Source organism: Sceloporus undulatus, chromosome 2 (genome assembly GCF_019175285.1).
Source record: "Sceloporus undulatus isolate JIND9_A2432 ecotype Alabama chromosome 2, SceUnd_v1.1, whole genome shotgun sequence".
NCBI lineage: Eukaryota > Metazoa > Chordata > Lepidosauria > Squamata > Phrynosomatidae > Sceloporus > Sceloporus undulatus.
This window is the reverse complement of record NC_056523.1, coordinates 53274480-53300047: the sequence shown is the minus strand read 5'-3', so window position 1 is coordinate 53300047 and position 25568 is coordinate 53274480. Positions and strand designations below refer to the sequence as shown.

The window sequence follows — 25568 nt, the reverse complement described above, 5'->3', positions numbered from 1 at the left end:
ATGTTTATTTCTTTCCTAGAAACTTTCCAGGGACAGGCAGTAGATGGTTTGAAGACCAACACTGATCCACAGAGCACCATTTTGAGTAGCAGTGGCAGTGCCTTAGGCAAAAGTGAAGTATCTTGGAGTCCATGTATTTTATGCAGCAACATTATGCATGTGATCCAAAGCTGAGGTCAATCCCTGCTGCAATGATAACTGTTTTCAGAGTGATATATTCTTGGCCTCTCATTTGTTTCAGAAGTATCATTGGAATAGCCAGTGTCTTATTAATTTCTCTTGTCTCCCCTGAATCTCATATGAAATCCATTTTTATCAGAGATACTTGAGTATATAAAATAGCACTCTTTGGGCCGTGGACATACTAAATCTTCCTTTTCTTTGTTGCTTTTTTTCTTCCTGTTAGTGCATGCACACACTACTACATCTTTAAAAATGCTCCCTTGAGCACTTTTGTTGTCCTAAAAACTCTTGAGCATAGGTCAGATGGCATGTTGCCTATTACTGGCAGAATTGTACTGGTTCTTTTATTAAAACAGAATTTGAGTAGCCAATTATGTATTTCTTCTTTCATATAATAGCAGTGTGCACAGTGAAATTAGCAGGCAGTAGAGGAGACAAAAAGAAGCAATCATTTTATACATCTAATGATTGATTGGTAAACGTCATGGCTACGAAATGTGCTTTGACTCAAAAAAAAATTTTTAAAAAGGGTAAGAAATTTACAGATAGTTCAGATATAATTTCTAGGTATAATATTTGGGGGATGGAGATTTATGTTCTTCTTGTCTGTATGTTTTATGCTATGTAAGAAATAAAGAATGGATTGTTTTGCAGCTATCCTGTAACCCTTTCTAAAGAAGCAGATCCTGGTCACTGTAACAGATAGACAGTGGAATGTATAGTCTGTTTCTCTGATCAGGCAGTGAATGACAAGAAGCATGCAGATTTAAGTCAATTACTTCTGGAACTTTGTATTGCTAAGTCTAGATGTATATTGAAAGACCTTTTGAAATATCTTTTAGTTGTCCGTTTGGTTCTTTGCTGTCCGTCATCATACACTGGGTATTTTATCTTTGTGCAACTGAGCCTAGATTTTGAAAAGATGTCAGGTCATAATTAGGGATGCCACCAAACTCAGAATTAGTTGATAAGTTGAACCTCACCTCTTTGAAACTATTTCTCAACCAACAAACATTTTTTTAAACAAGTGAAATCATTTACACTGGCAGTACCTGCTGCATGTTTGATGTGATTGAGAGGGGGCCAGTTTTTAGGAAACTACAGTCAGACAAGTGATCCAAGCCTTTTTTTAATCCATTTTCTTCTTTTTACACATTTCTGTAAAAGCAAGAGCCTCTCCAAGAAGTTAGATATGCATCTCCTGCTGTCTAATTTCAATATATGACCAATCTGTGGAAATGGTACTAGAAATAAATTCCATGTGTGTGGAAATAACTAATTAACTAACTAACTACATAAATAAATAAAGTCTGCCTGTCACCCTTTTTTCCCATAGAAACCCTGTGAAAAAAATGTTAGGTGCTCACATAGTGCCATTCTTAGGGCAGTTACAGCCTTATTTTGAAACTGTACAGCAGGACCTGCACTTCCTTACCTCTCAGAAAGAACAATATAATTCCAAGGCTCTTGAATGACAGTATATTTTTATTGCATGTCTCAGTTTATTATGAGATTGAACTTTCACAGAGTTGGAAGAAAGTGTAAGGTCCAGCTTTCTATAATAGAGAACCTCTATCTGAACTTCAAATGTTGGATTTGTAACTAGGCAAACAAATTGCAAAAGTTGTTTCAAATTGGACAATTTTAAAATTCTCTTAGAAATTCAGTTACATTCAATGAAGCTCTTAATGTATACAGCTAACTCATAGTTCATTCCTGCTTTCTTTCACAAGTATATAATGTAATTAATAGATTACATGTTTTGTTTCTGAAAGCATTGTGCTAGGATCAGGTATCTAGTAGTGTATTTTTGCTTTTCCTCATGTTTCTGTCAGAATCAGGGATCACTCCTCCTTCTCCAGCCCCCTCTGCGGCTTAAAACCTGCTCAGAAGAGCTGCCAAGACCTCTGGAACAAGTTAAGACTTGCATATTACAAAGCAGAGGTTTCTAAAGATGTTAGGAGTAAATAAAATGATACAATATTCATGTTTTGGTCCTGAGATAAGAATATTGCTTTAAAGCAAATGGAACAACTTCCAGAAGCAACACAGAAGTTACCCACTGGCCGCATCTCAATCTTACTACTACAGTGGTTTCTTCAGTGTATGCATTTGAAGCATGTTCTTTCTTAGTAGTTTTTCAAGAAATATTTAATATTTGTAATATTTGTAATTGTTGATGTACTGTATTGTGACATGTGTGAACCGCTTTGATCTGGAGGAAAAGTGGTATACAAATAAAAGATTATTATTATTATTATTAAATACACATGATTACTGTAGCTCTTAATGAAACTGGCATCTGATGCAAGTTTGATTCTCAAATACAAAAAAAAGTATCCCCATTTATTTTAGGTATCACAAGGTTCTTTTGAAGATGGCTCTGAGATGCTTTATCAGATGCCTTCTCGTTCTTCTTTCTTTTCCTTCCCTTTAGGAGTGTGCAGGTGAGCCTCTTTTCATGCTATACTGTGCCATCAAACAGCAAATGGAGAAGGGACCCATAGATGCCATCACTGGAGAGGCCCGATACTCATTAAGTGAAGATAAACTCATCCGTCAACAGATTGACTACAAAATGTTGGTTAGTAAAATTAGAAGTTAAGATCCTATTAGTTGGTGTTATTTTAAATAGTGGGAAGAGAGGAAAGAAAGGGATCATATAGAAAGAGAAGCATGAATGTTGAGAATAATTCAGACACTGGGGTTTTTTTAGGGGTGGGGAAGAAGAGTTAACATACCAGTGCACAGCAATGATGTCTTCTAAGTATTCGGAAGAAGTAAAAAAACAAAACAACAAAGCACAAGAAATATACTGTACACTAAAAGGCTGCTGCTGAACTGCAAAAGTAATCCAGTTTCCACTTTAATAGTCAGTGTTATGGAATTCTGGGAATTGTAGTTTTGTGAGATGTTTAGTCCTCTGTGTCAGCTCTGGTGCCACAACAAACTGCAATTCTCAGAATTCTATAGTATTGAGCCATTACAGTTAAAGTGGTCGCAAACTGGATTATTTATGCAGTGCAGATGCAGCCATAATCAGTATTCTACACTTTTGGTCATTCCCCTTAAAGTATGAGAAGAGACCCTGCTATGTTCCACTTCTTAGGAACAACTTATGAGTGGCAAGCAGGACAATCTGATGTTCTTATCAAATGATAATTAGTCATGACAGATCAAATGGAAGTCCAGAGCTGGGGATAGTGTGTGTATCTTTGACCACTGGATGTTGGTGGTGAACAGCAGAACAGATAAAAGGTATTTCTTCACATTATACGTAATTAAACTATGGAATGCACTCCCAAAGAAGATAGTCTTGACCACTAAAACAGGTGCCTTTAAAAGGGGATGTCACAGACACATCAGAAATAAGGCTGTCCACAATGCTAGTCATATTGACCATGTACTGCTTCCAGTATCAGAGACTATATGACTCTGTATACCAGTTGCTGGGAAATAATCAACAGGAGAGGATTATGTCTTTATGAACATTATAGGTGTATCTGGCCGGGGGGGGGGGGGATTCTAGACTAGACTTTTTCTGGTTCTATTTATATTACGTTGTGCTCTGCCTTAATATCTTTTACAACATGGGTCTGGTACTGTTGAAGATCAAGTACTGGATTAAATGGCAGCATTTATGATTGAGGGTGATGATTTTTATAAGGTTGGAGCAATGGCTTGTTTGGTTAGTATCTTAGCTGAGTAAATATTCCTGGGATGAGAAGGTTCGCCTAAAAAAAGCATGTTCTATCAGAGCTTGCTACTTAATGACTAGAAGTGAGGTAAAACTTGCTCCAAGTAGTTTGATAACAGTTTTATTTCCTGTTGGCTGTTTCCTGCCATACCTCCCTGCTGCTCAACTGTAGTGTAATTGACACATCCTTTACAAAGATGTATTTACTTCTTCCTTTCATATAGACACTGAACTGTGTGAACCCTGAGAATGAAAATGCTCCTGAGATCCCTGTGAAGGTTCTGAATTGTGACACCATTACACAAGTGAAGGAAAAACTTCTGGATGCAGTGTACAAAGGAGTGCCATACTCTCAGCGACCCAAAGCAGGAGACATGGATCTGGGTGAGTTGTAGTTTTTCCCCAGGCAATCAAGTGTAGGGTAAACATTGTATTCACGCAGCTAGTTCATATTACACGTGTACAGTACTTACAGTGGCCTAGTTAGCTTTATTGCAGCAAAAGCAATAAAGACCATGGCACCTTAAAGACAAACAGATTTTATGTGGGATAAATTTCCATGAATGCACTTCATCGGACACTATCAGCTATAAAAGCTTACGTCAGAAGAAATATGTTGCTTTTTTAGATTCTCTTTGTTATTTGTCACTTGATGAGTGTATCATGTAAGTTTCTGCACCTGTTGACAATGAATTACCTGCCTTTGCTAAAGAGACTATTTCCAAAGAGTTTGGAAGGGGACAGTACAGTCGGCCCTTCTTATACACGGGTTTCTTATACGTGGATTCAAGCATCCATGGTGTCCTAGACTGCGGCCAGCACACCCACACTATGCCGATAAGAATGGCTTAGCACAGCATGTGGAAGCAGACCACAGACCTTGCAAGAAGTCAGAGTTACAGAGCAATCCGAAAGCCAAGCCGAAGTCAGGATACCAGAGGTCAGAGTAGTCAAATCAGTCCAGGGTCAAAGCAGCCAGAAGATAACAAGGGTCCAGTCCATTCTGAGGTCAAGGCAACAAGGAGTCAAGATACAAGGAGCCAGTGCTGGCAGTAATCACACCAAAGGATCATGCAATAAACTCTGGCACTGAGTTGATGCCTCTCTGCACCTTAAGTAAGGGAAACTTTTCCCCCATGCCACCTGAGGCTGGTTTGCTAATTGCCTCTCTGCAATTCTCCTGGATCTGCACCTGCAAACACTCTCAGCCCTTCTTTGTTTATAGGTAGGCACATCCAGGCATGATTCCTCCCCAGAGTCACCACTAGGCTGTTGCACCACAGGAAGCATCTCACTAGCACTAGGACCTGGTTGAGCCTCATCCTCTGGGGCTGGGGGATCACAGCTGGGACCTGGCAGAGCAGGATTAGCACCTGGCGTAGCCTCAATTAGCTCTTGCTCTGGAGGAGGCCCATCCTCATCCTCCGAGAGCTGCTCTTGGCTGGCCATGACACATGGTTTAAAAATGTTCAAAAAAAGTATAAATTTCAAATATCAAACCTTGATTTTCCATTTTTTATAAGGGACACCATTTTGCAGTGTCGTTATATTTAATGGAACTTGAGCATCCATGGATTTTGTTATCCACGTGGGATCTTGGAACCAAATCCCAGCATATAACAAGGGTCCACTGTAGTTTCAAACTACCAAGCTACCTTATGGTGTTAGCCCTCTCATTGGGTGAAAAATGTGATTGAATCAATGTATGTCCTCTGTAACATAGTTTGGACTGCATCTCCCCAAATCCCCTAGCCCAGGGGTAGGCAACCTTTTTGAGCCGGGGCCCGGGTTGCTGTCCCTCAGACAACTGGAGGGCCGAAGCCAAAAAATAAATAATTAAATAATTTTTAAAAAAGAATTAAATATATAAATAAACCAGGACAAATGTAGGACAAAATTTTCAAATGGAAGATACTTATTTTAAAAAAATGGAGGACACATGAAAAAATTTGCTGATTTTTTTAAAAATGTTAATATAAATGCATGTTTCTGAGGCTTCTATAGACAATTGCCCCCCAAAGGCCCCGGCGGCAATCGGCGGCAGGACTGAGCTGGGGCCAGTCCCAAGGCCTCGCTGGGCCGCATCCGGCCCGCGGGCCGCAGGTTGCCTACCCCTGCCCTAGCCAGTAGCCCAAAAATAACATTTCCAAGTTGTATTGTAAATCAGCCCTTTTATACATGAAATAATACTTGACTGGGAAATAATATGCCACGTCCAAATTACATCTTCTCTTGTCTGAAGCGAAGAGAGATATCTGGTCCTACAATTTTATCTTTCTGTTGGTACACTATTGAAGCAAGAGCATATCGAAGTTTAATCTTAAGATTTATGCATTATATTCCCCAGCAAATTGTGTATAGAATTATGACACTCTATAGGGCTTTCAAAAATCAAACTGTATATTGGGGATGGGAGGCACGTGGCCCTACACTTAATATACTAATTAGCTTAAACCTATGTCTGTTTCAGTCAATCATGGGGCAGAGTTTGCTGTCTGAAAGTTCCCTGCCTACTGATATGATTAGTAAGGGGCTTTACCATCTTTTTGAAGAACATCTTCATATATGAAAACAGATTAATACATTTGGGCATAATAGATCAAGCTTTAGTGAGTGTAACAAGACTCCCACCATCACATGGAAGAGGTTAATTATGGAGCTCTCCAGATGCTGATGAATGGGGACTGGAATGGATATTGACTATTTCCAGACTGTGGGCCTCTGAGGGTGCTCTGAGTCCCCATCCCTTCTCCTTCCTGAGCCGGATGGGACCCCTTGAGACCACCTTTTCATCTAAAGAACTTGCTGCCACTACCCAGGATGTTGCTGGGGATTCCACTGGCACTTTCCTTGTAGAAATGCTTCCCTCTTTCTTTCCAACATGGGGGAAGAGCTATGTCTTGCTGAACCAATGCATGTGAAGGAGGCAGTGTGAGAGTTACAGAGTGTATTTAAAGAAAAGGTTTATTCTAAGCAAGGAAATTCTATAGCAAAAGAATATCTCTTACGTGAAGGACATCTTCTTCAGTCACAGATTACAAATGGAAAGTTACAGAGTAAATTTCAGTCAAATCAAGAAAAGAATAAAAAAAATAATGCAGCTGGCTAGTACTTTCTCTTGATATTACTCACAAAGCAGATGGGATTTCTAGTCCTTGATGTCCATGAACTAGATGGTAGCCTGGAGTCTTGTCCGGCTTCTTTCCGCCTTCCCAAATGGAGCTTCTGCTCCAAAAGTTCCTTTGTTTCAGTTATCCATGGTCTATTTAGGGAGAGTCTGAGACAAAGAGCCCTTGGGCTTTTCATAACCTCTGCTCTGAATCATCTTGAAGGTTCTAGCTTCTGCCCAACAGATCTTCTAATTGGACAATTGCTATCTCATCACCTCTGTGATGCTGAGCCTCATTAAAATCTAACTGTACCTCCTCCCACATATAGCCCTTTGTTATCTGTGGAGAAGGTTTTGATAATGGGAGGATTTGCAGTGCCATTCTTTTGTTTTCCATATTTGTTAACAGATTTTAGTAGGAAGTAGAATAGATTCTGTCTCTGTGACTGTAAACACTATTGGTATGCCATCTGTTCCTAGTGATTTGTTTCTCCCAAGTGCTCTGAGTGCAGCTTCCACTACACTTTCTAAATTTGGAGGTTCTTCCTTGAATGAATCTGTCATCCTTTAATTTATTTTATATAGTTCTTCACTGTATTATTTCCAATGGCTTTTATTTGTACTTCATCATGTAATGTGTTCCCCTGCTGGTCATGCAGCCATTCTTGGTTTAAACTTAGGCCTGTTACAGACAGCCAAAATAAAGCTACTTCGAGTCACAGTGGAGGTATGGTGTTTCAATGATGCATGCGTCCTAAGAGTCCAGAAGTCGCACCAAAGCCATGCTCCAGCCCTAAGGACTGGAGCATGGCTTTGGTGTGGCTTCTGGACTCTTAGGACGCATGCATCATTGAAACACCATACCTCCACTGTGACTCGAAGTAGCTTTATTTTGGCTGTCTGTAACAGGCCTTAGTTTCTTTTGATTTTTCAGCTCTTGTAGAAGAGGTATCTTGTTCTTCCTATTTTGATGTCTTCTTTTATTTCTCTTCATTGATTATTATAGTAATTCTCCTTGTTTCTGCACACAAGTTGCAGAACAGTTGCATTCAGGGTTTTGACCCTATTTGTGTCACCTTTTACTTTTGTTTCTTGACTCTCTTTAACTGCTTGAAGTGTTTGATCTGTCATCCATTGAGGCTTCTCTTTCTTTGTGGCTGAAGAGAGTGTCTTTTTGCATAACTCGCTGACAGTGTACCTGGTTTCAGTCCAGAGTTTTTCTGGCTCCCGATCAATTAGGCATAATTGGATATAACCCTGGATACCCAAACACATTCACCCATTTATCATATCTGATGTTGTTCTTCGAGCAAATTGCAAAAGCCCATACTAAGCATATCAGTAAGGTAGATAAGCTTCAGACAAGCAATTTCTGCTCCATGTTTGACTGGAAAACACTCATTTTAACTAATGAGTATGTTAAGTGTAGTTTATGACCTTTGGTATAAAAGCAAAATTATCTTTTGATTTCCTTCCATATAAAATGTTCTTGTGAATGTGTACTTGCTGACATGTGTCCTGTGCTCTGGGCAGCGGGGCCTGGCCTGGCTGCCACATTCCAAAGTACACAGCCCATTACTAATCAAGGGACGTATCAACTTGCTGATATTAGGTCAGCAATTAATGTTTCATGATAGAATGTATGAGGGGCAAAGATTCAGTTCTGTGTCTTATATCTTAATCTTCTGACTTCTGCATTTTGTAAAGATTTGGCATGTAACAGCATCCTGAGATATGAGGAGAGCTATAAACTCTAATTTAAGTTTCCTATGAATAAGCTGAATAGAGTTGTCTCAAAAGTTCAGGAGACAATCCTTTGTGCCCAGAAACAATAATGCTCTGTATTCACTGAAAATACAGGATGAGTCTCACAAATTAAAATCTCAAAGGAATTTGAGTGTTGTGTATTTCTGTTGTTTTATGATTCACTGCACTGGTCTGAACAACTAAACAGTGCTGCCCAAGAATGGGAATGTCCCATATTTTCCAAATGGAGCACTGAACAAAGTAGACAGCTCAGCTGTGCTATATCTAATAATATCATTGATTTCCTATACTAAGTTTCTGTTAGCCCCAGCTGCTGATAAAGACAGCTGAAAGTTTGAAATGGGGTTTGGCTTTTAAAGCCTGTTTGTGCCATACAGCATTCATATGCTCTCCATGCCTTTCATTCTGTGATCTGTCCAAAGTGAGCACGATCCCCAGTGACCCCATGCCCTTCTCTTCCATCGGTGCAGAGTGGCGGCAGGGCAGGATGGCTCGGATAATACTGCAAGATGAAGACGTAACCACAAAGATCGACAATGACTGGAAAAGGCTCAACACACTAGCCCATTACCAGGTGTGGTTGTCCACTGAATTTAGCCATAGAGGTGTGGCAGAAGAAAGCAGACGACTGAGTGTAAGGTTCACTCAGCTTAGATGCTTCATATATGGAAAAATTGGTGTTGTGGGTTATCATTGTCATTAATTTGCCTGCTGCTGTGAAGCAGGGGAAGGCACTAGATTGGGCTAAATATGTTTAAGTTAAAGCAAGTGCCAGAGTCTGAAAAGCCAAATTATACATCTTGAAATTAAAGCTTTGAGCTCTCAGGTTTGAGAAAATAAGCAGGTAAAGGTAAGGTGACCAGTAAATGTCTCCTTCCTTTGAGGCTTCCTTGATACATAATTTGATCTGAAAGCAATAAAGGGGACTCAGAAAGGAACATTTGCTCTTATAACTACCGTATATACTCTTGTATACATTAAAAAAATTACAAAAAAATTAACCCAAAAATGTGGGTCAACTTATACATGGGTCAATATGGTAATAGGCTCTCTCCTCAAGCCTCTTCCCCAAACCGGCTATCTCCCAAAGGGACAGCCAGGCAGGGAAAATGCTAGGGAGGCAAATGCTTGCCTTCCCTACTCGGGTGTCCTCCGAAGGGACAGAAAAGTTGAGGAAAGGCTTGGGGGAGCAAACACTTGCCTTCACCCCTCTTCTCCAGACTGATACAAAGGAGAGGATGGGTACTTAGACCCTAAGTTTCCTCCTTGATTTATGCATGGATCATATCAAAATACATGTACCTAATTTTGGCCCCCAAACCTGCCCTTGACTTATATATGATATCGACTTAGTTGAGTATGTACTGGATGTTTTGTATCTAGCCTATCTCTAGACAGATGGTCTGGCAGGATGGGTTGTGATCGCCTTCGGTAAGCAGCTCAAGCAGTTTGATTAAGTCTTTCAGAGGGAGAAGTTACTTTTATGTATGAGATAGTCTTTCACAAAGACAATTATGAAGTCAAACACAGTATTGATAGAACTGAACTTTGAAACCTGCACAAGGGAAGGGCTTTTCCACATGTAAAGTGGATTACTCAGATGGGTCGAACTTGACATGTGGGCCAGTGGGGCCTGACTGCTGTTTACCTTCCTCTTGGCAGTAGGACACTGCCACATGTTTCTTCCTTATGGAGGAAGAAGCATTTGCCCACTTCCCCCATTCACATTTACCCTTCTTTAGCAATTGAGGACTGTCCCCAAAGGTTTTTTTCCTGCACTGCATCTTTATTACAGCTTCATATCACCCATGCCCACCATAGGTAAGAAGCCTATGTTCCAACACCCAATTAGGTGGTGTCCTTTCAGGTGGTAAAGTTATCAAGGCAAAAAAGATAATTTCAAAATCAGAGAAATTAAGAGCTGATTTCACAGCAAGCCAGGATAAGCAATCCTACTATCATAAAAATGTGTGTGTATCTGAAAATAAAGTCTTGAGAGGGTTGGGTTTTCAATTTGCTATTTTCTACTTTGCAAAAGATTTAGAAAAGTGCCCGTATTCTTGATGAAGTCTTAAAAAGTCTTACCCATTCCCCAAATGGTGTTTTAACCAGGATCTATCCTAATCCTCCAGATTAGAATGAAAGTACCTCAGAATTACAACAGCAAAAACCAGTCTTGAGCAATCACAAAGTTGGAAGAGACCACAATGGCCATCCAGTCCAACCTCCTGCCATGCAGGAACTCTCAATCAAAGCATTCCTGACAGATGACCATTCAGCCTCTGTCATTCTGCACAGAACAAAAGATCTTTTATGGAGGAAAAAATAAATTATATCTGACCCAGGATCTGAGAGAAAGAAAACTCTGGCAAAATCGGGGTTTAATTGCTCTGAAATAGGCCCAACCAATGTAAATATGTCTTTCATGATGGAGAAGAATGGAAATGTTGATTCCAGACCTTAATCAGTCTTCTTGAGATTGTGTATTCCCCCTGCAACAAATCATGTTCAATCTTGTCAGATTTTTTTATTGCATCTTGCTTTAGGTCAGAGAGCAGTGCTGTTTGGATAGGATCAGGAATTAAAGATCTGAAAGTTTCTTTGGTCTTAAATTTGGTCCTCCAGGTTACAGATGGTTCCTCAGTAGCACTGGTACCCAAGCAGAACTCCGCCTACAACATTTCTAACTCGTCCACCTTCACCAAATCACTCAGCAGATACGGTGAGTAAATGAGAAATCACTGTTGCTTGTTTGTTATCTGGTATTCAGGAATGATCTGGGAATTAAAAATCAGAGTAAGCAAGGGCTGACCAGAAAGGACCTGCATTGCATTGTTTGCTGCAGACACACTCTTGCAGACTGATACAAAAAGTCATGTGTTCCTCCTGTCTTCCTTTACCATCTACCCAGTGCTGATGCTGCTTTTAAAAAAGCTTCTAGCTAGCTAAAGGGCAAAGAGGAAAAGTGGGGACTGAGGTCATAAGAACACTTTGTAAAAAGGAGTTTCTTTGTCAGAGACTTTGGGCCCGAACAGATAGGCCAAAATAAAGCTGCTTCAGGTCACTTTGGAGATATGCTGTTTAAATGTTGCATGCGTCTTAAGAGGCTGGAAGCCATGCCAAAGCCATGCTCCAGGCCTAAGGACTGGAGTGCAGCTTTGGTGCAGCTTCTGGCCTTTCAGGATGCATGCAGCATTTAAACAGCATACCTCCAAAGTGACCCAAAGCAGCTTTATTCTGGCCTGTCTGTTTGGGCCCATAGTTAAATGTGGTATACCTGTGCCTAATGTAACACTGTAGTTATAAGCCCTTTAAGATAAGTCAAGTATGCAGAGCAAAGAAAGATCAATGTGTGTAAGCTTGTTTATATGCAAACACACAGCACTTGGCAGGTATTACCCACACTTTCCTGGCTATGTAGGTTAACCTGTCCCTCTGATATAGTGGCAGCCTTGATATGTAGAGACTTGTCTTGCTAGTGGCATAAGCAGAGGTGGACAGGTTGTGACCTTGGAGCTGGAAGCAACACCCTCCATTCCCCAAGGCAGTTCTCAAGCCTGCCAGTCTCCCTAGACTGCCCTGTATTTGACCCAAAAAAGGAATGAACTGTCTCTCTTGGAAGCCTTCAGGAACAGTGGTTATGCCTTCAAATAGGTGGCAAACTCACCCACCCCCTTGCTCTAACATACACCCAATTTTTCAAAACCAGAGGTGGACTTCTGGTCATTTCCAGCTTTTTGACTTCGTGCTTTGTCTTTGTTAACAGTTTGTGTGGCCTAGACCCACTAAGTTGCTCATCCTTTCATTGTAACAATGTTTTTCATTGGGATAGACCTGTAGATCCCTTGGCAGTGAAAAGTCCACTGATCTTCCTGTTAAAGAGACATCCACTTTGCATAATTTTGTCAACAGGGTAGCCCAGTATATGTTATATATTCTCAATGGTGTGACAGGCCATGCTGCAAGCTAAATGAGGTGGAGGGAGGACAGCTGAGGCTGAGTCAGTAAAGGAGGGAGAGGTGGTTCCCATTGCATGTGGTTTCCTCACAGAGAGTATGCTCCGGACAGCCAGCAGCCCTGACAGTCTCCGTTCCCGGACCCCTATGATCACTCCTGACCTGGAGAGTGGCACCAAACTGTGGCATCTGGTGAAGAATCATGATCACATGGACCAGCGAGAAGGCGATCGTGGCAGCAAGATGGTGTCAGAAATCTACTTGACCCGCCTGCTAGCTACCAAGGTAAATCTAAATAGAAAGAAGGCTTGCTGGACACATCCTGAGGCATGTATAAGAGAACAGATTGCCAAGTCATGCAGAATTGAGGGAATCTTTTGACTCTTCCAGTTCCTAGGAAAATGTACTTTGTATATCATTGTGTATGTGTTTTATGTAAACTTAATTTGAATTTAAATTATATCAAATACCATTTGTTTATAAAACAAAGAAGTGTCCCTTTCTCTTGTGCTAGTAAAATAACATTTGCTTTCATTACTGTGGAGATCCTTTGGTCCTTAAGCTGTTTTATACAATAATCTCATCCTCCCTAATCATTGGTCATGTGGCCTGTGGCTAATGGGTCTTGGAATCCAAGATCTGAAAGTCCCTTGTCTTATGGCATCTGGAACATTCTGTAAAAATACTTAGTCTACAGCTCACTGATAATTTCTTCAGGGCCACCATATAGGTGGCAAGGACCAGTGGTCCAATTTGTCACTTGGCTTACTGGTTCAGCTTTGTCTTGGTGATAGCATGGTCCCCAGATCATCTGCCTATAAGTGGTGGTCTGGATGCTTTCCTTTAATCTCTTCATCTAACTATGCATTTCTGGCCTTAGTTACATCTGTGTTTTGTCTTGTTTCTTTAAAACTACAAAGATTGGTTTTGCATCCTAGCTGTTGACGAAGCAGAATTTAATCCCAGCCTCCAGTAGCTGCAATCACTGATTTCCCCTGTGCTTATTGTTCCTACACTTGATAGACGCCCTCATTTTACCAGTCCTCTGCATCAGCAAAAGCAGAGGAGAAAAGGGAGCATTAAAAGTCCATTGGCTTAGGGCACAATACTGAACAACTCACGTTATGTAATTGCTGCACTAGTTTCTGATGTAAATCAAATGGTCAATAATATTTATACAAAAAACCAACAAAAATAATACTGCCAAATCTTAGAAATGAAAAACCCCACGCTGATTGCAGGAACTAGCATGCAAGTGGCACAGCTGGACTCTCTCTCCTACTCTATATCCAAATACTAAATTGTAGTAATCTGCCAGAGGTATTAATTCTCTCACTGGTACTTGGCTGCTCTTTTGCTGTTGCTTAACTCAGTACACATTTAGCACAAACCTGGCAGCTTGAGGTGCATTATTAAATTCACCAGTCACAGAGGAGCAGTGCTAGGGGAGGGGTCCTTTGGAAGGAAATCACTGGAAGATTATTGATATTGGAAATATTTTCATTTATAAACATACAGAGATTGAACATGAAGGAAGCATACAGTTTAGACGTCCCATCAAGCAGCCAAAGTGTCAGCTGCTGGTTGAGTGAGATCCCTAGTGGCCTGGATGCTTACAAAGTCTGAACTCAGTTCACTGTGTCTCTTCCCCCATTGCAGTCTTTCTTTATACAGACACACCTGGATGGATTGCAACATCCTTAACTGGGAAGGGGAAATGGTGTCTCCCTTTCAGGCATTCCTTAGCCTTTCAAAGGATTAGATAGTGAGAGCAATCAGACAATCTCCCTAACAAAAAGAAGGTATTTGGCAACTTTGCTGGGACTAATAAATCAGGCTCCAGCTTCATTAACCCACTTCTGTCCTGAATGAATTTCATATTTCAGTAGGTATATTATATGTGGAATGATAAATAACAGCACTGTGGTTAGCTTTCCAAATAAAGCTTCACACACTTCAGTATGCCAAACATGGGATTCATCTACAAAAACACCATTCTGTTTTAACACAAGCACTGAACTAGAAATCTGAAAAATCAGGATTTTTCTCTCATCTTTTCATGCCAATAAAACAGCAATATTCATCATCATATGTGGATTAACTTGAAGATTTATGTATGACTGAGTTGGCAATGAATCATCCCAGATGAATATGAGGAGGCTAGTTCATTTTATCAGAACAAGTTCAGGTGTATCCATGGCAAAATAGTTGCATGCTATGAAAATCTGCTCCTGCTGAAGCTACTTTAGAGTTGTTTGTAGTGATATTTTGAATTACAAGTTAAACATACATGTTAGAGTGCACATATTCCTTGAGGTTTGAACAGTCTTACAAGAAACCTAGTCTTAGTAATAGAATAGGTGCAGATGGGTGTCCTACTAGGAAGCCTATGTACAAATCTTCTTGCATTGTCTTCTTATAGAAGGATTTTGAGTCTTCTTCATGAAACAATTTGGATTGCTTTACACAAAGGTATGCGTGTTTCTTCTATCAGTGACGCTTCAATTCCTCCTTTCATAACATGACCTTTCTGTTTATAATTATATCGGTGATGCCTTTATCCTTTCTAAGCAGATGGCATCTTCATTTCCATGCTGTAGTTTGCTCATATACACAATGTAGCATTGTTGAGAAAATATTCTCCCTTTTTTATGTCTAGGGGACCTTGCAGAAGTTTGTTGATGACTTGTTTGAGACAATTTTCAGCACAGCACATCGAGGGAGTGCCTTGCCTCTGGCCATCAAATACATGTTTGACTTCCTGGATGAACAAGCTGATAAGCACCAGATCAATGACTACGATGTCAGGCACACTTGGAAGAGTAATTGGTAAGAAAGAGATCTGTGGATCAATGGTAGACCATATGCTTGCATGCAAAAGATCCCAGCTGTAGCTAGGACTGAGAGAGCCACTGTCAGTTAGTGTCGAAAATATTGAGGTAGGTGGGCCTAAGTAAGTCTAGGATAGCTTCATATGCTGCTTCTGGTCAGTGGGTAAAACTGGATCTTAGACATCAGGAAGAATTACTTGGAGTCAACTTTGTCCCAACTAGCTGATGGCTTCAGAAACCTTCCTATAGGAAATCTGAATTCACACTTTCCTTCTTCAAAAAATAGATCAAATGTTAAAAATGGCCCCAGTCAGACAGGAAATTGAAGTGCCTAAATGTCCTTGTGTTTCACTGTTATGTAGAGAATGTGGGACATGAAACATGCATTGATTATATCAGGCATTTGGACCAGGTTTTCCATGTCTTATTCCTATAGCAGCTATTTTCCAGGTAATAGGAAATACCCATGAACACAAATACAGTCCCATTGTGCATAGCCTTGTATAACCACTTGTATTGGAAGCAGCTAGAAGTTTGTTCTCATCAGCATGCCATTTTGCATAACTTGAACCAAACTTAGCTTTGCTCTGTGTTTGTCCTAAAGCCTAGGAGATTTGTGTGCTCAATGAGTAGTGAGATGCATTGCCTCTGTACTCATCCCTTGTGCTGCCTTACTATTTTCATCTCTCAGATTTTCTTCCCAGTACTGGGGATAAGAACATACATTCTCAGCTCTGGCATTTGTTAAATGGCAGCCAAATTGCTTTTCTATAGTTCAGTAACTGTCAGTAATTAGCAGGGCAGAAAAAGAAACATTTTTTAAACGGAGATATGAGAGCATGGAAACACTTGGAGCTGATTTATCACTGTGCTTTCTATATTAAAGGAAGAAGTGGCATGGGAGGGAAGAGGAGGATTGAAGGAAGAATCCCAAAGATGCCTGGATTGCAATTCCAGGGATCACAGGCAGGCAGGCTCCTGCATGCTAATTTCCATGCTTGTTTCAGGGTGATAATTTGGTTAATTTCATGAGATCATATATGCACACCAAGCGCCTGTATTCTAAGAGTCAAGGAAACCAAGCATTTAATGTAAGACTGATGTGACAGTGGAAATCAAGACCTAGTTTTCACTGAACTGGTAAAACTATCACTTGAACTTTATCTCTTCAGACTGCAGCAGGGCTCAGATGATCTGACACTGCTCCATGAATTTTTGTTCTTGTTCTTATTACAAAGGTGTCAGGAAGAAAGGTTTTAGGTTTGCCTAGCCTAGCCACCAGGTCTCCCCCTACAGGAGCCTTTCCTGGTGAAAACTGAACTCAGGAGAAGAGAGGAACTGGGTTGGTCTACTTTGAAATAGATGTAAAAAGAGAACAAAGGGACAAATTCTGCTCCCAAATTATTAACATTTATGTAGGTTTGGAGATAATGTCTGCCTCATTTTCTAAGATTCTGAGCAGCCCAAGATTATTGTCTGGGGCCCATTGGAAATATATTTTCCCAACCTGTCTTTGTCTTTTCTTTCCTCTGCAGTCTACCTCTGCGTTTTTGGGTGAATGTGATTAAGAATCCCCAGTTTGTGTTTGATATTCACAAGAACAGTATTACTGATGCTTGCCTATCAGTGGTGGCTCAGACGTTCATGGACTCCTGCTCAACTTCTGAGCACAAGCTAGGGAAAGACTCTCCCTCCAATAAACTACTGTATGCCAAGGATATCCCCAACTATAAGAGCTGGGTAGAAAGGTAAGTGGCTTCAGCTATGAGGAAACAGCAATGAAAGATACAATTATAAGAAGTGTGACATTTCTAGTGTATGCTGTGAAAGGCTGGAGAGCTTTGTAGAGATGATTGTGGGTGTGTGAAAGAGTATTACGGGACTGCAAGATGAAGACATCTTTTTAGCTAACTGCAGGTGATTCCTTTTCAATACAAGGATTATTTCTCTTGGTGATCCTCTCTTTAATGTATTTTTTTTTGCGGGGGAGGGGGGTGTAGAAACATGATGACTTCATTTCATATTGGATTGGATCCAGGATGAAATATTCCATGGATTAAAAGCCTTAGATACAGTTTTCTACACTCACTGAACAAGGAAGGGGGTAATTTTTGCCATTTTGGCTGTCCACCCGAATCCATTATTCCCCAGAAAACCTTCTCTAAACGGTTAGAACAGTGGTTCTTCTTCGTGGTCTCTGCGAATCACACAAATGGGTTTATTCTGCGCCTGCGCAGCAATACTCGGAAACTTCCAGAATCTCTGGGCAGAAAATAGTTTGCAGCTTTCTGCAACTTTTTGGCAGTAGCTCCGCCCACCCTTATATAGCCCCTAACGGTCCCGCTCTCCTCAGTTCCTTCATTCCGCCGCGCAAAGCAGCTCGAGGAACTTCGCTAGTGTTTTGCTTCTATTCTCAATCAGATCTCTGGACTCTTGACCATTTGTACGACTGACCATTCTATCGGACTCTGTTTTCAATTCGACGACTCAGTACTGTGACTCTTCATGGTCTCCTTTAAGAGGTGTGCCAATTGTGGGGTTAAAATCCCCATGGCCAACGGCCATGACAAGTGCATGCTCTGCTTAGGGGAGACCCACATTCCGGGCACTTGCTCTCACTGCAGGGCCATGTCCTCTCAGGCCTTCAAGAACCGAGACCGGACTTTAAAGGCCACCTTATATGACAAGGCTCGCCAGCCCTCAATCACCACCTCGGGAGAGCTCCTAAACCAACCGTCCACTTCGGTGGCCTCCGGAGAAGGAGGGGATAAATCCTCCAAAGCCACCAGGAAGAAGCAAGGGGACAAGCATAAGCCCCCTAAGTCTTCTTGCCCTGACGGGGTTCCAAACGGGCTCGCTCAGGTTCGCCGTAAGGGGCGATGAGCATGATTTCTGTGCCCCCACCAGATTCCAGGCCAACTGCGACTCTGACGCCAATAGTACCTCCAGCATCGGTACCGGTCCTGTTGGAACCGAGAGTCATTCTCTCCAGTCATCTCTCCATCCCTGGTGACGACCTCCGAATCGTGGACCTGGAACGCTCCTCCAAATCTGAGGGTGAAATCCCAGACTCGGACGCCCCAATTTCTCCTCAGAGACCGAGGCTTCGGTCTCACTCTCCTCCATGCAAGGATAGAGCCACCCTCGGTACAGAGGCAGATGAAGCGTCGGCCTATGACCTACCAGATAGGGATCTTCCGGACCGAGATCTGTTCGACTCCTACCCAGACCTTGTCTATAACCATCGTTCAGGCCAGTACCTCCTGCCGGTTGCCGCCTCACACCTTCGGTGCAACATCCCTGGACCCACGAGAGTCAGGCCTGTGTCGCCTCACCACCTCGACGAGGCCCTCAAGACCGACAATTGTCCCAGGCGCCCCTCCACGCCTCAGACGGATGAGTCGGTCCCGATCTAGATCACACTCTCGATCTCGTTCTGAGTCACCATTCTCAGGCATGGAGTCCCCATTGGCCTTTGTGGAGCCTGCGGCACCTTCTCCCACAGACGACGTGAAATCCTTCGCTGATCGTATCATTAGAATGGCTGACGCCCTCAAGTTAGAGGTCGCCCACCCCAACGGCAACGCCCTCGATCCCGTCGAGAGGAGAATTCACAGTTCGGCGCCCGCGCTACCTGCCTTGGCCTGTCTCCCTTCACTGGAAAAGATTGCTAAGAGGTCGTGGGGCACACCTGCTACAATTGCGTCCACCTCCCACAAGATCGAGAACCTTTATAGGGTGATACCATCTGCACCATCGTGGCTTTCAAATCACCCAAAACCGAACTCGGCTATAGTCGAAGGAGCACAAACAACATATGCTTCTCGACTGTCCTCATCATCTCTGGACTAAGATAGCAAGAAGCTCGATGGCCTTGCCAAAAAATTCTATGCCCCCACCGCACTGGATACAAAGATCGCCAACTATGCAGCCTGCATGGGGACCTACATCAAGTTGCTGATGGAGAAGATGGACCCCACCATCAACAAACTCCCGGATGACAGGAGAAAGATGATGATTGCGCTTCGTATTGAAGTCCACCTCATTGGGGGCCAGCAGATCATCTCTGCCAGACATTCAACGGACTATGCGTCAAAGGTGCTTTCGGGATCGATAGCCCTCCGATGCTATGCTTGGCTGCGTGCCTCTGAACTGACTCCTCAGGCCAGAGCAACGATTGAAGACATCCCCTTTGGCAATTCAGGGCTGTTCAATAAGGAGACCGATGAAAAGTTAAGCTTTCGGTATCGTATGAAGACGGCTGCCAGGAAGCATGGCATGTCGGCCTCCTCAGCCAAATCTCCTCGAGAGAGATACGGTACCCAACGGCCTTGGTACCCGCCTAGTCAGTACCGCTACCAACCTCAGAACCGACAATACCAGATCCCGGACAGGGCACCTCAGTCCCGTCCCATCTCAATCACCTTCTGCTCCTCCAGACCAGCGTCAGTCTTCACAGCCCAGATACCAGCAGGGCTATAAGAAGAAGGACACTCAAGGCAAGAGGAGGTTCTGAAGCTCTACTGCGCACCTCATCACCACTTTTGGGATAGATTAAGACTCTTCTTTGACATCTGGGCATCTATCACCTCTGACTCTTGGGCCCTTAACATCATCCGTAGGGGTTATGCCCTTAAGTTTCACGAGCTCCCGCCCACCGGAGCTTTTATTTCCACCGTCCCCTCAGACACCCTTCTCGACGAAGTGCGCACTCTTTTAGAAAAAGGTGCCATCGAACCCGTAGATCCTTCTTGGGCCCAATACTGCTTTTTTTCCAGATACTTTACTGTTCCTAAAAGAGACTCAGGACTTAGATCCATAATGGACCTACGTTGTTTAAACTCCTTTATTGTTTGCAAACGTTTCAGGATGGTAACCCTCGCTTCTATTTTACCACTTTTGCAGAAAGACGCCTGGTTCGTCATGCTGGATTTAAAAGACGCGTACTTCCATATTTAGATTCGAGAGGATCACCGCAGGTTCCTTGCATTTGCCATCGGGACCAAACTTTTCCAGTACAAAGTCCTTCCCTTCAGTCTCTCTATAGCTCCAAGGGTCTTCACGAAGTGTATGGCACCCGTTGTGGCCTACCTCCGTCAGAAAGGGATAACAGTCTTCCCGTATCTAGACGACAGGCTTCTCACGGCACCATCCCGAGAGACCTTCCTCCAGGATGTGCGATTCTCTCTATCCCTTCTGGATGCTCTAGGCCTCAAGGTCAACTTCGAAAAGTCGAACTTGACCCCTGCCAAACGAATGGACTTCATTGGAACCACACTGGACTCTGTCGCGCTGAAAGCGTTCCTGTCCCAGACGAGGTTTCAGGCCCTTTGCACAGCGATACTACCCTGTTTCCGCCACAGGCGACTACGGGCTCGTCTCATACAGGTCGCAATGGGACACTTGACTTCCACTACCTTCGTCACCCCATGGGCAAGGCTTCGCCTCAGATCACTTCAATCTTGGTTCCTTTCCGTGTTTGATCCCGTGTGGGACTCTCCTTCCAAGATGCACACCATCCCGAGGAGAGTCCAAAAGTCTTTGCGATGGTGGCTCCGATCCAACAATGTCTGCTTGGGCATGCCCTTCTTGCCACTGCAGCCAGATGTTACTCTTACCATGGATGCGTCCCTTTAGGGTTAGGGAGCCCACACTTCAGACTTCACCATAAAGGACAAATGGACACTCATGGAGGCTGCGCTCCACATCAACGTGCTGGAGATGCTACTCGTAGAAAAGGCACTCAGGGCCTTCCAGATGCTTCTTGCCAACAAGGTGGTCCTCCTACTCACGGACAACACAACCGTGATATTCTACCTGAACAAGCAATGTGATACAAAGTCAAAGACGTTGTTGACATCACTCTTCGAATCTGGGAATGGTGCATTCTACACAAGATTCTGCTGCAATGCATTCATCTTCCAGGAGACCAGAACGACTTAGCGGACCAGCTCAGCAGATCCTCCACGACTTGCCACGAATGGAGACTGCATTCAGAGGTGGTCGACTGCCTGTTCTCCCGATGGGGAACACCACAAATGGACCTGTTTGCCTCCCCACTGAACGCTCACTGCCCGACTTTCTGCTTTCGGGTTCGAGCGCTGGGTTTGAGAGGAGACGCCTTCCAGCTCAGGTGGTCACAAGGACTGCTGTACACCTTCCCTCCCTTTCTGCTCATCACAAGGGTGTTGTTGAAGATGTTGACGGACCACTCGGATGCGATTTTGATCACCCCATGGTGGCCCAGACAGCCTTGGTTCGCCCCTCTCCTGAGCCTCGCGGGACAAGATTATCTCCAGCTCGAGTTCCGCCCCGATCTCCTTTCACTACACGCCGGACGGGTCCTCCATCCCAATATGCACTCTCTCCCATTGGTGGCATGGAGGATTCGGTGTTGACATCTTTGCCTTCCAACATCCGGGATGTCCTCCTTGCGGCACAAAAGCCTTGCACACAGAAGTCCTACAGATACAAATAGTATCTAAATAGTCTAAATAGTATGTATAGCCTTGATGATAGTCTTACCGGGTTGAAGCTACTGTTGCTCAATGCCAGGTCAATGAATGGTAAAACAGCTGCCATTCAGGACCTGATCCTGGAAGAACAAGCTGACCTGGCATGTATAACAGAGACCTGGTTGGATGAGGATGGAGGAGTTAATCTATCTCAGCTTTGCCCACCGGGTTTCTCTGTGCAACATCAGGCGAGATCTGGAGGGCGAGGAGGTGGTGTTGCAGTTGTATATCGTGATTCCATCCCCCTGACCAGATGCCCCCTCACACAATCTACGGGTTTTGAATGTGTTTATTTAAAATTGGGTAGCCGAGACAGAATAGGGATTCTGTTGGTATACCGCCCACCCCGCTGCACAACAGTCTCCCTTCCTGAACTGACTGAAGTGGTCTCGAGGATGGTATTGGAATCTCCACGTCTGTTAGTGCTAGGGGACTTCAACATCCATGCTGGGACTTCCCTTTCAGGTGTGGCTCAGGACTTCATGGACTCCATGACAACTATGGGTCTATCCCAAGTAGTATCTGACCCTACTCATGCTGCTGGGCACACTCTGGACCTTGTTTTTTTGTGCTGGGTGGGATGAAGATGATCTTGGTGTGGTGGAACTCTCTACAGTTCCATTATCATGGACAGATCATTATCTGGTCAGGTTTAGACTTACTGGGACTCAGAACCTCTGCAGGGGTGGGGGACCGATTAGGATGGTCCGCCCCAGGAGGCTGATGGATCCAGATGGATTCCTGAGGGCTCTTGGGGAGTTTCCTGTCACCTTGGCAGGTGATTCTGTTGAAGCCCTGGCCAACCTTTGGAATGGGGAAATGGCCAGAGCGGTGGACACAATCGCTCCTGAGCGTCCCCTCTCACGGAGTGGAGCTAAACCAGCCCCCTGGTTCTCTAGGGATTTGATGTTGATGAAGCAAATGAGAAGGAAACTAGAGAGACGTTGGTGGAAGACTCAGAGTGTATCTGATCGAATACGGGCTAGATCCTATTTGAAAGCCTACTCTTTGGCAATACGGGCAGCAAAGAAATTATTTTTTGCTACCAGCATTGCATCTGCAAGGAGCCAGTCAGCAGAGCTTTTCCGAGTGGTCAAGGGTCTTTTACACACTCACCCTCAAGTAGAAAATGCAGACCACTCAATGGTTCGCTGTGAAGAATTTGCTCAGCATTTTGCAGATAAAATCACTCAGATTAGGTCCAAATTAGATGCTGCAATTAATATAGTGTCAGTGGATGTTATCTTGGCTCCTACTGTTCCAGTGTTAATGGATACTTTTCAACTTGTGCAGCCTGATGATGTAGACAGAATCCTTGGAAAGATAAGAGCCACTACATGTGTCTTGGACCCTTGTCCTTCTTGGCTTATTAAACAGGCCAGAGGGGGACTGACTGAGTGGGTAAAGGAAGTAATCAATGCCTCCCTACAACAAGGCAGAATTCCATCCTGCCTAAAGGAGGCTGTTGTGAGGCCTCTATTTAAAAAGTCATCATTGGATCCCACAATAATGAATAACTATCGGCCAGTGTCTAACTTACCATTTCTGGGCAAGGTTCTGGAACATGTGGTGGCTTCCCAACTCAAGGGGTTTCTGGATGAAACGGATTATCTAGATCCGTTTCAATCTGGTTTCAGACCTGGCTATGGAACAGAGACAGCCTTAATCGCCTTGGTGGATGACCTACGCAAGGAACTGGACAGAGGGAGTGTGTCCCTGTTGGTTCTTCTGGACCTTACAGCAGCTTTTGATACCATCGATCATGGTATCCTTCTAGACCGCCTCTCTGGGATGGGGCTTGGAGGTACTGTTCTACAATGGTTCCGTTCCTTCCTGGAGGGGCGAACTCAGAAGGTGGTACTGGGGGACTCCTGTTCGACCCCCTGGCCATTGACCTGTGGGGTCCCTCAAGGTTCTGTGTTATCCCCTATGCTGTTTAACATATACATGAAACCGCTGGGAGAGGTTGTCCGGAGTTTTGGGGTGCGATGTCATCAATATGCAGATGACACTCAACTCTACTACTCCTTCCCACCTCACTCCAAGGAGGCAGTCCTGGTTCTAAACCAGTGCCTGTCTTCAGTAATGGACTGGATGAGGGCAAACAAGTTGAAACTTAATCCAGACAAGACAGAGGTGCTCCTGGTCAGTCGGAAGGCAGATCAGGGAATAGGGATCCAGCCTGTGTTAGATGGAATCACACTCCCCCTGAAAACACAGGTTCGCAGTTTAGGGGTAATCTTGGACTCAGCTTTAAACTTGGAGTCCCAGGTCTCTGCTGTGACCAGGAGTGCTTTCGCACATTTAAAACTTGTGCGCCAACTGTGCCCGTTCCTTGAGAAGCCAGATCTGGCCACGGTGGTACATGCCTTGGTTACATCCCGTTTGGACTACTGTAATGGGCTCTACATAGGACTGCCTTTGAAAAGTATTCGGAAAATTCAACTGGTTCAAAGAGCTGCTGCCAGGCTGTTAACAGGCGCCGATTACAGAGCCCATACAACTCCCCTTTTGAAACAGCTTCATTGGCTGCCAGTTCGTTCCCGGGCACAATTCAAGATACTGGTTATATCCTACAAAGCCCTACATGGCTCAGGTCCACATTATTTGGCAGACCGTTTCTCCTGGTATGAACCTGCTCGGACTCTGAGATCCTCTGGAGAAGCCCTTCTCACCATCCCAACACCTTCACAAACACGTTTGGTGGGGACACGAGAGAGGGCCTTCTCAGTGGCTGCCCCTAGACTCTGGAACTCCCTGCCCAGGGAGATAAGAACAGCTCCCTCCTTGATGGCTTTCCGACGGCAGGTGAAGACCTATCTGTTCAAACAGGCATTTAAGTAATCACTATAAGAACAGACAGGAATGTTGGACTAGTTTAATCATTCTGTCATTTATCTATTTATTTTTAAAATGTTTTAATTGTACTTTCTGTTTGTTTGTTTGTTTGTTTGTTTTTTAATTGCTGTAAAGCCGCTCTGAGTCCCAGTCCTGGGAAAAGAGCGGGATATAAATAAATAAATAAATAAATAAATACAAATGGGACAAATTTCTCACATTTCTACAGGATAGAGATATCCTTCCATCCCAGGTCTCCATCCTGACAGTGCTGGAGTTTCTCATGACCCTGGCTGATGAGGGTCTTTGTTTGAGCTCTATAAAGTGCTACCTCTCCGCCATCTCTTCCCACTACCTGTTTGATGGCAAACCTTGTTTGTTTGGGGACCCCCTCATACGGAGGTTCCTCAAAGGGTTCAACAACCTGCATCCACCGGCTTCCATCCCGGCTCCGGCATAAAGTTTGGACGTTGTCTTGGCCTACTTAGCTTCCAAACCATTTGAGTCCATGGCTACCACAGACTTAAGATTGCTGACCTGGAAAACAAGCTTTCTTAGTTGCCATTACTTCTGCTCGCCGGGCAAGTGAACTATGTGCCTTGCGAGCGGATCAGCCCTTTTTGCGTTTTCATAAGGACAAAGTGGTTCTCCGTACTGACATTACCTTCCTGC

General features: G+C 43.5%; 1 protein-coding gene across 10 annotated transcripts in view; it reads left to right on the top strand.

The window, feature by feature from the left end:
• PLXNA1 (plexin A1) overlaps nucleotides 1-25568 on the top strand; it is a 445618-nt gene that overhangs the window by 406300 nt on the left and 13750 nt on the right. For 3 of the 10 annotated variants that reach the window (XM_042453372.1, XM_042453374.1, XM_042453382.1), the window contains 7 exons: nucleotides 2621-2767; nucleotides 4105-4264; nucleotides 9179-9390; nucleotides 11382-11478; nucleotides 12807-12997; nucleotides 15372-15541; nucleotides 17079-17291. In XM_042453372.1, the coding sequence (XP_042309306.1) occupies nucleotides 2621-2767; nucleotides 4105-4264; nucleotides 9179-9390; nucleotides 11382-11478; nucleotides 12807-12997; nucleotides 15372-15541; nucleotides 17079-17291 (1190 nt within the window). The other 7 variants (XM_042453379.1, XM_042453376.1, XM_042453378.1 and 4 more) reach the window with 7 other exon arrangements.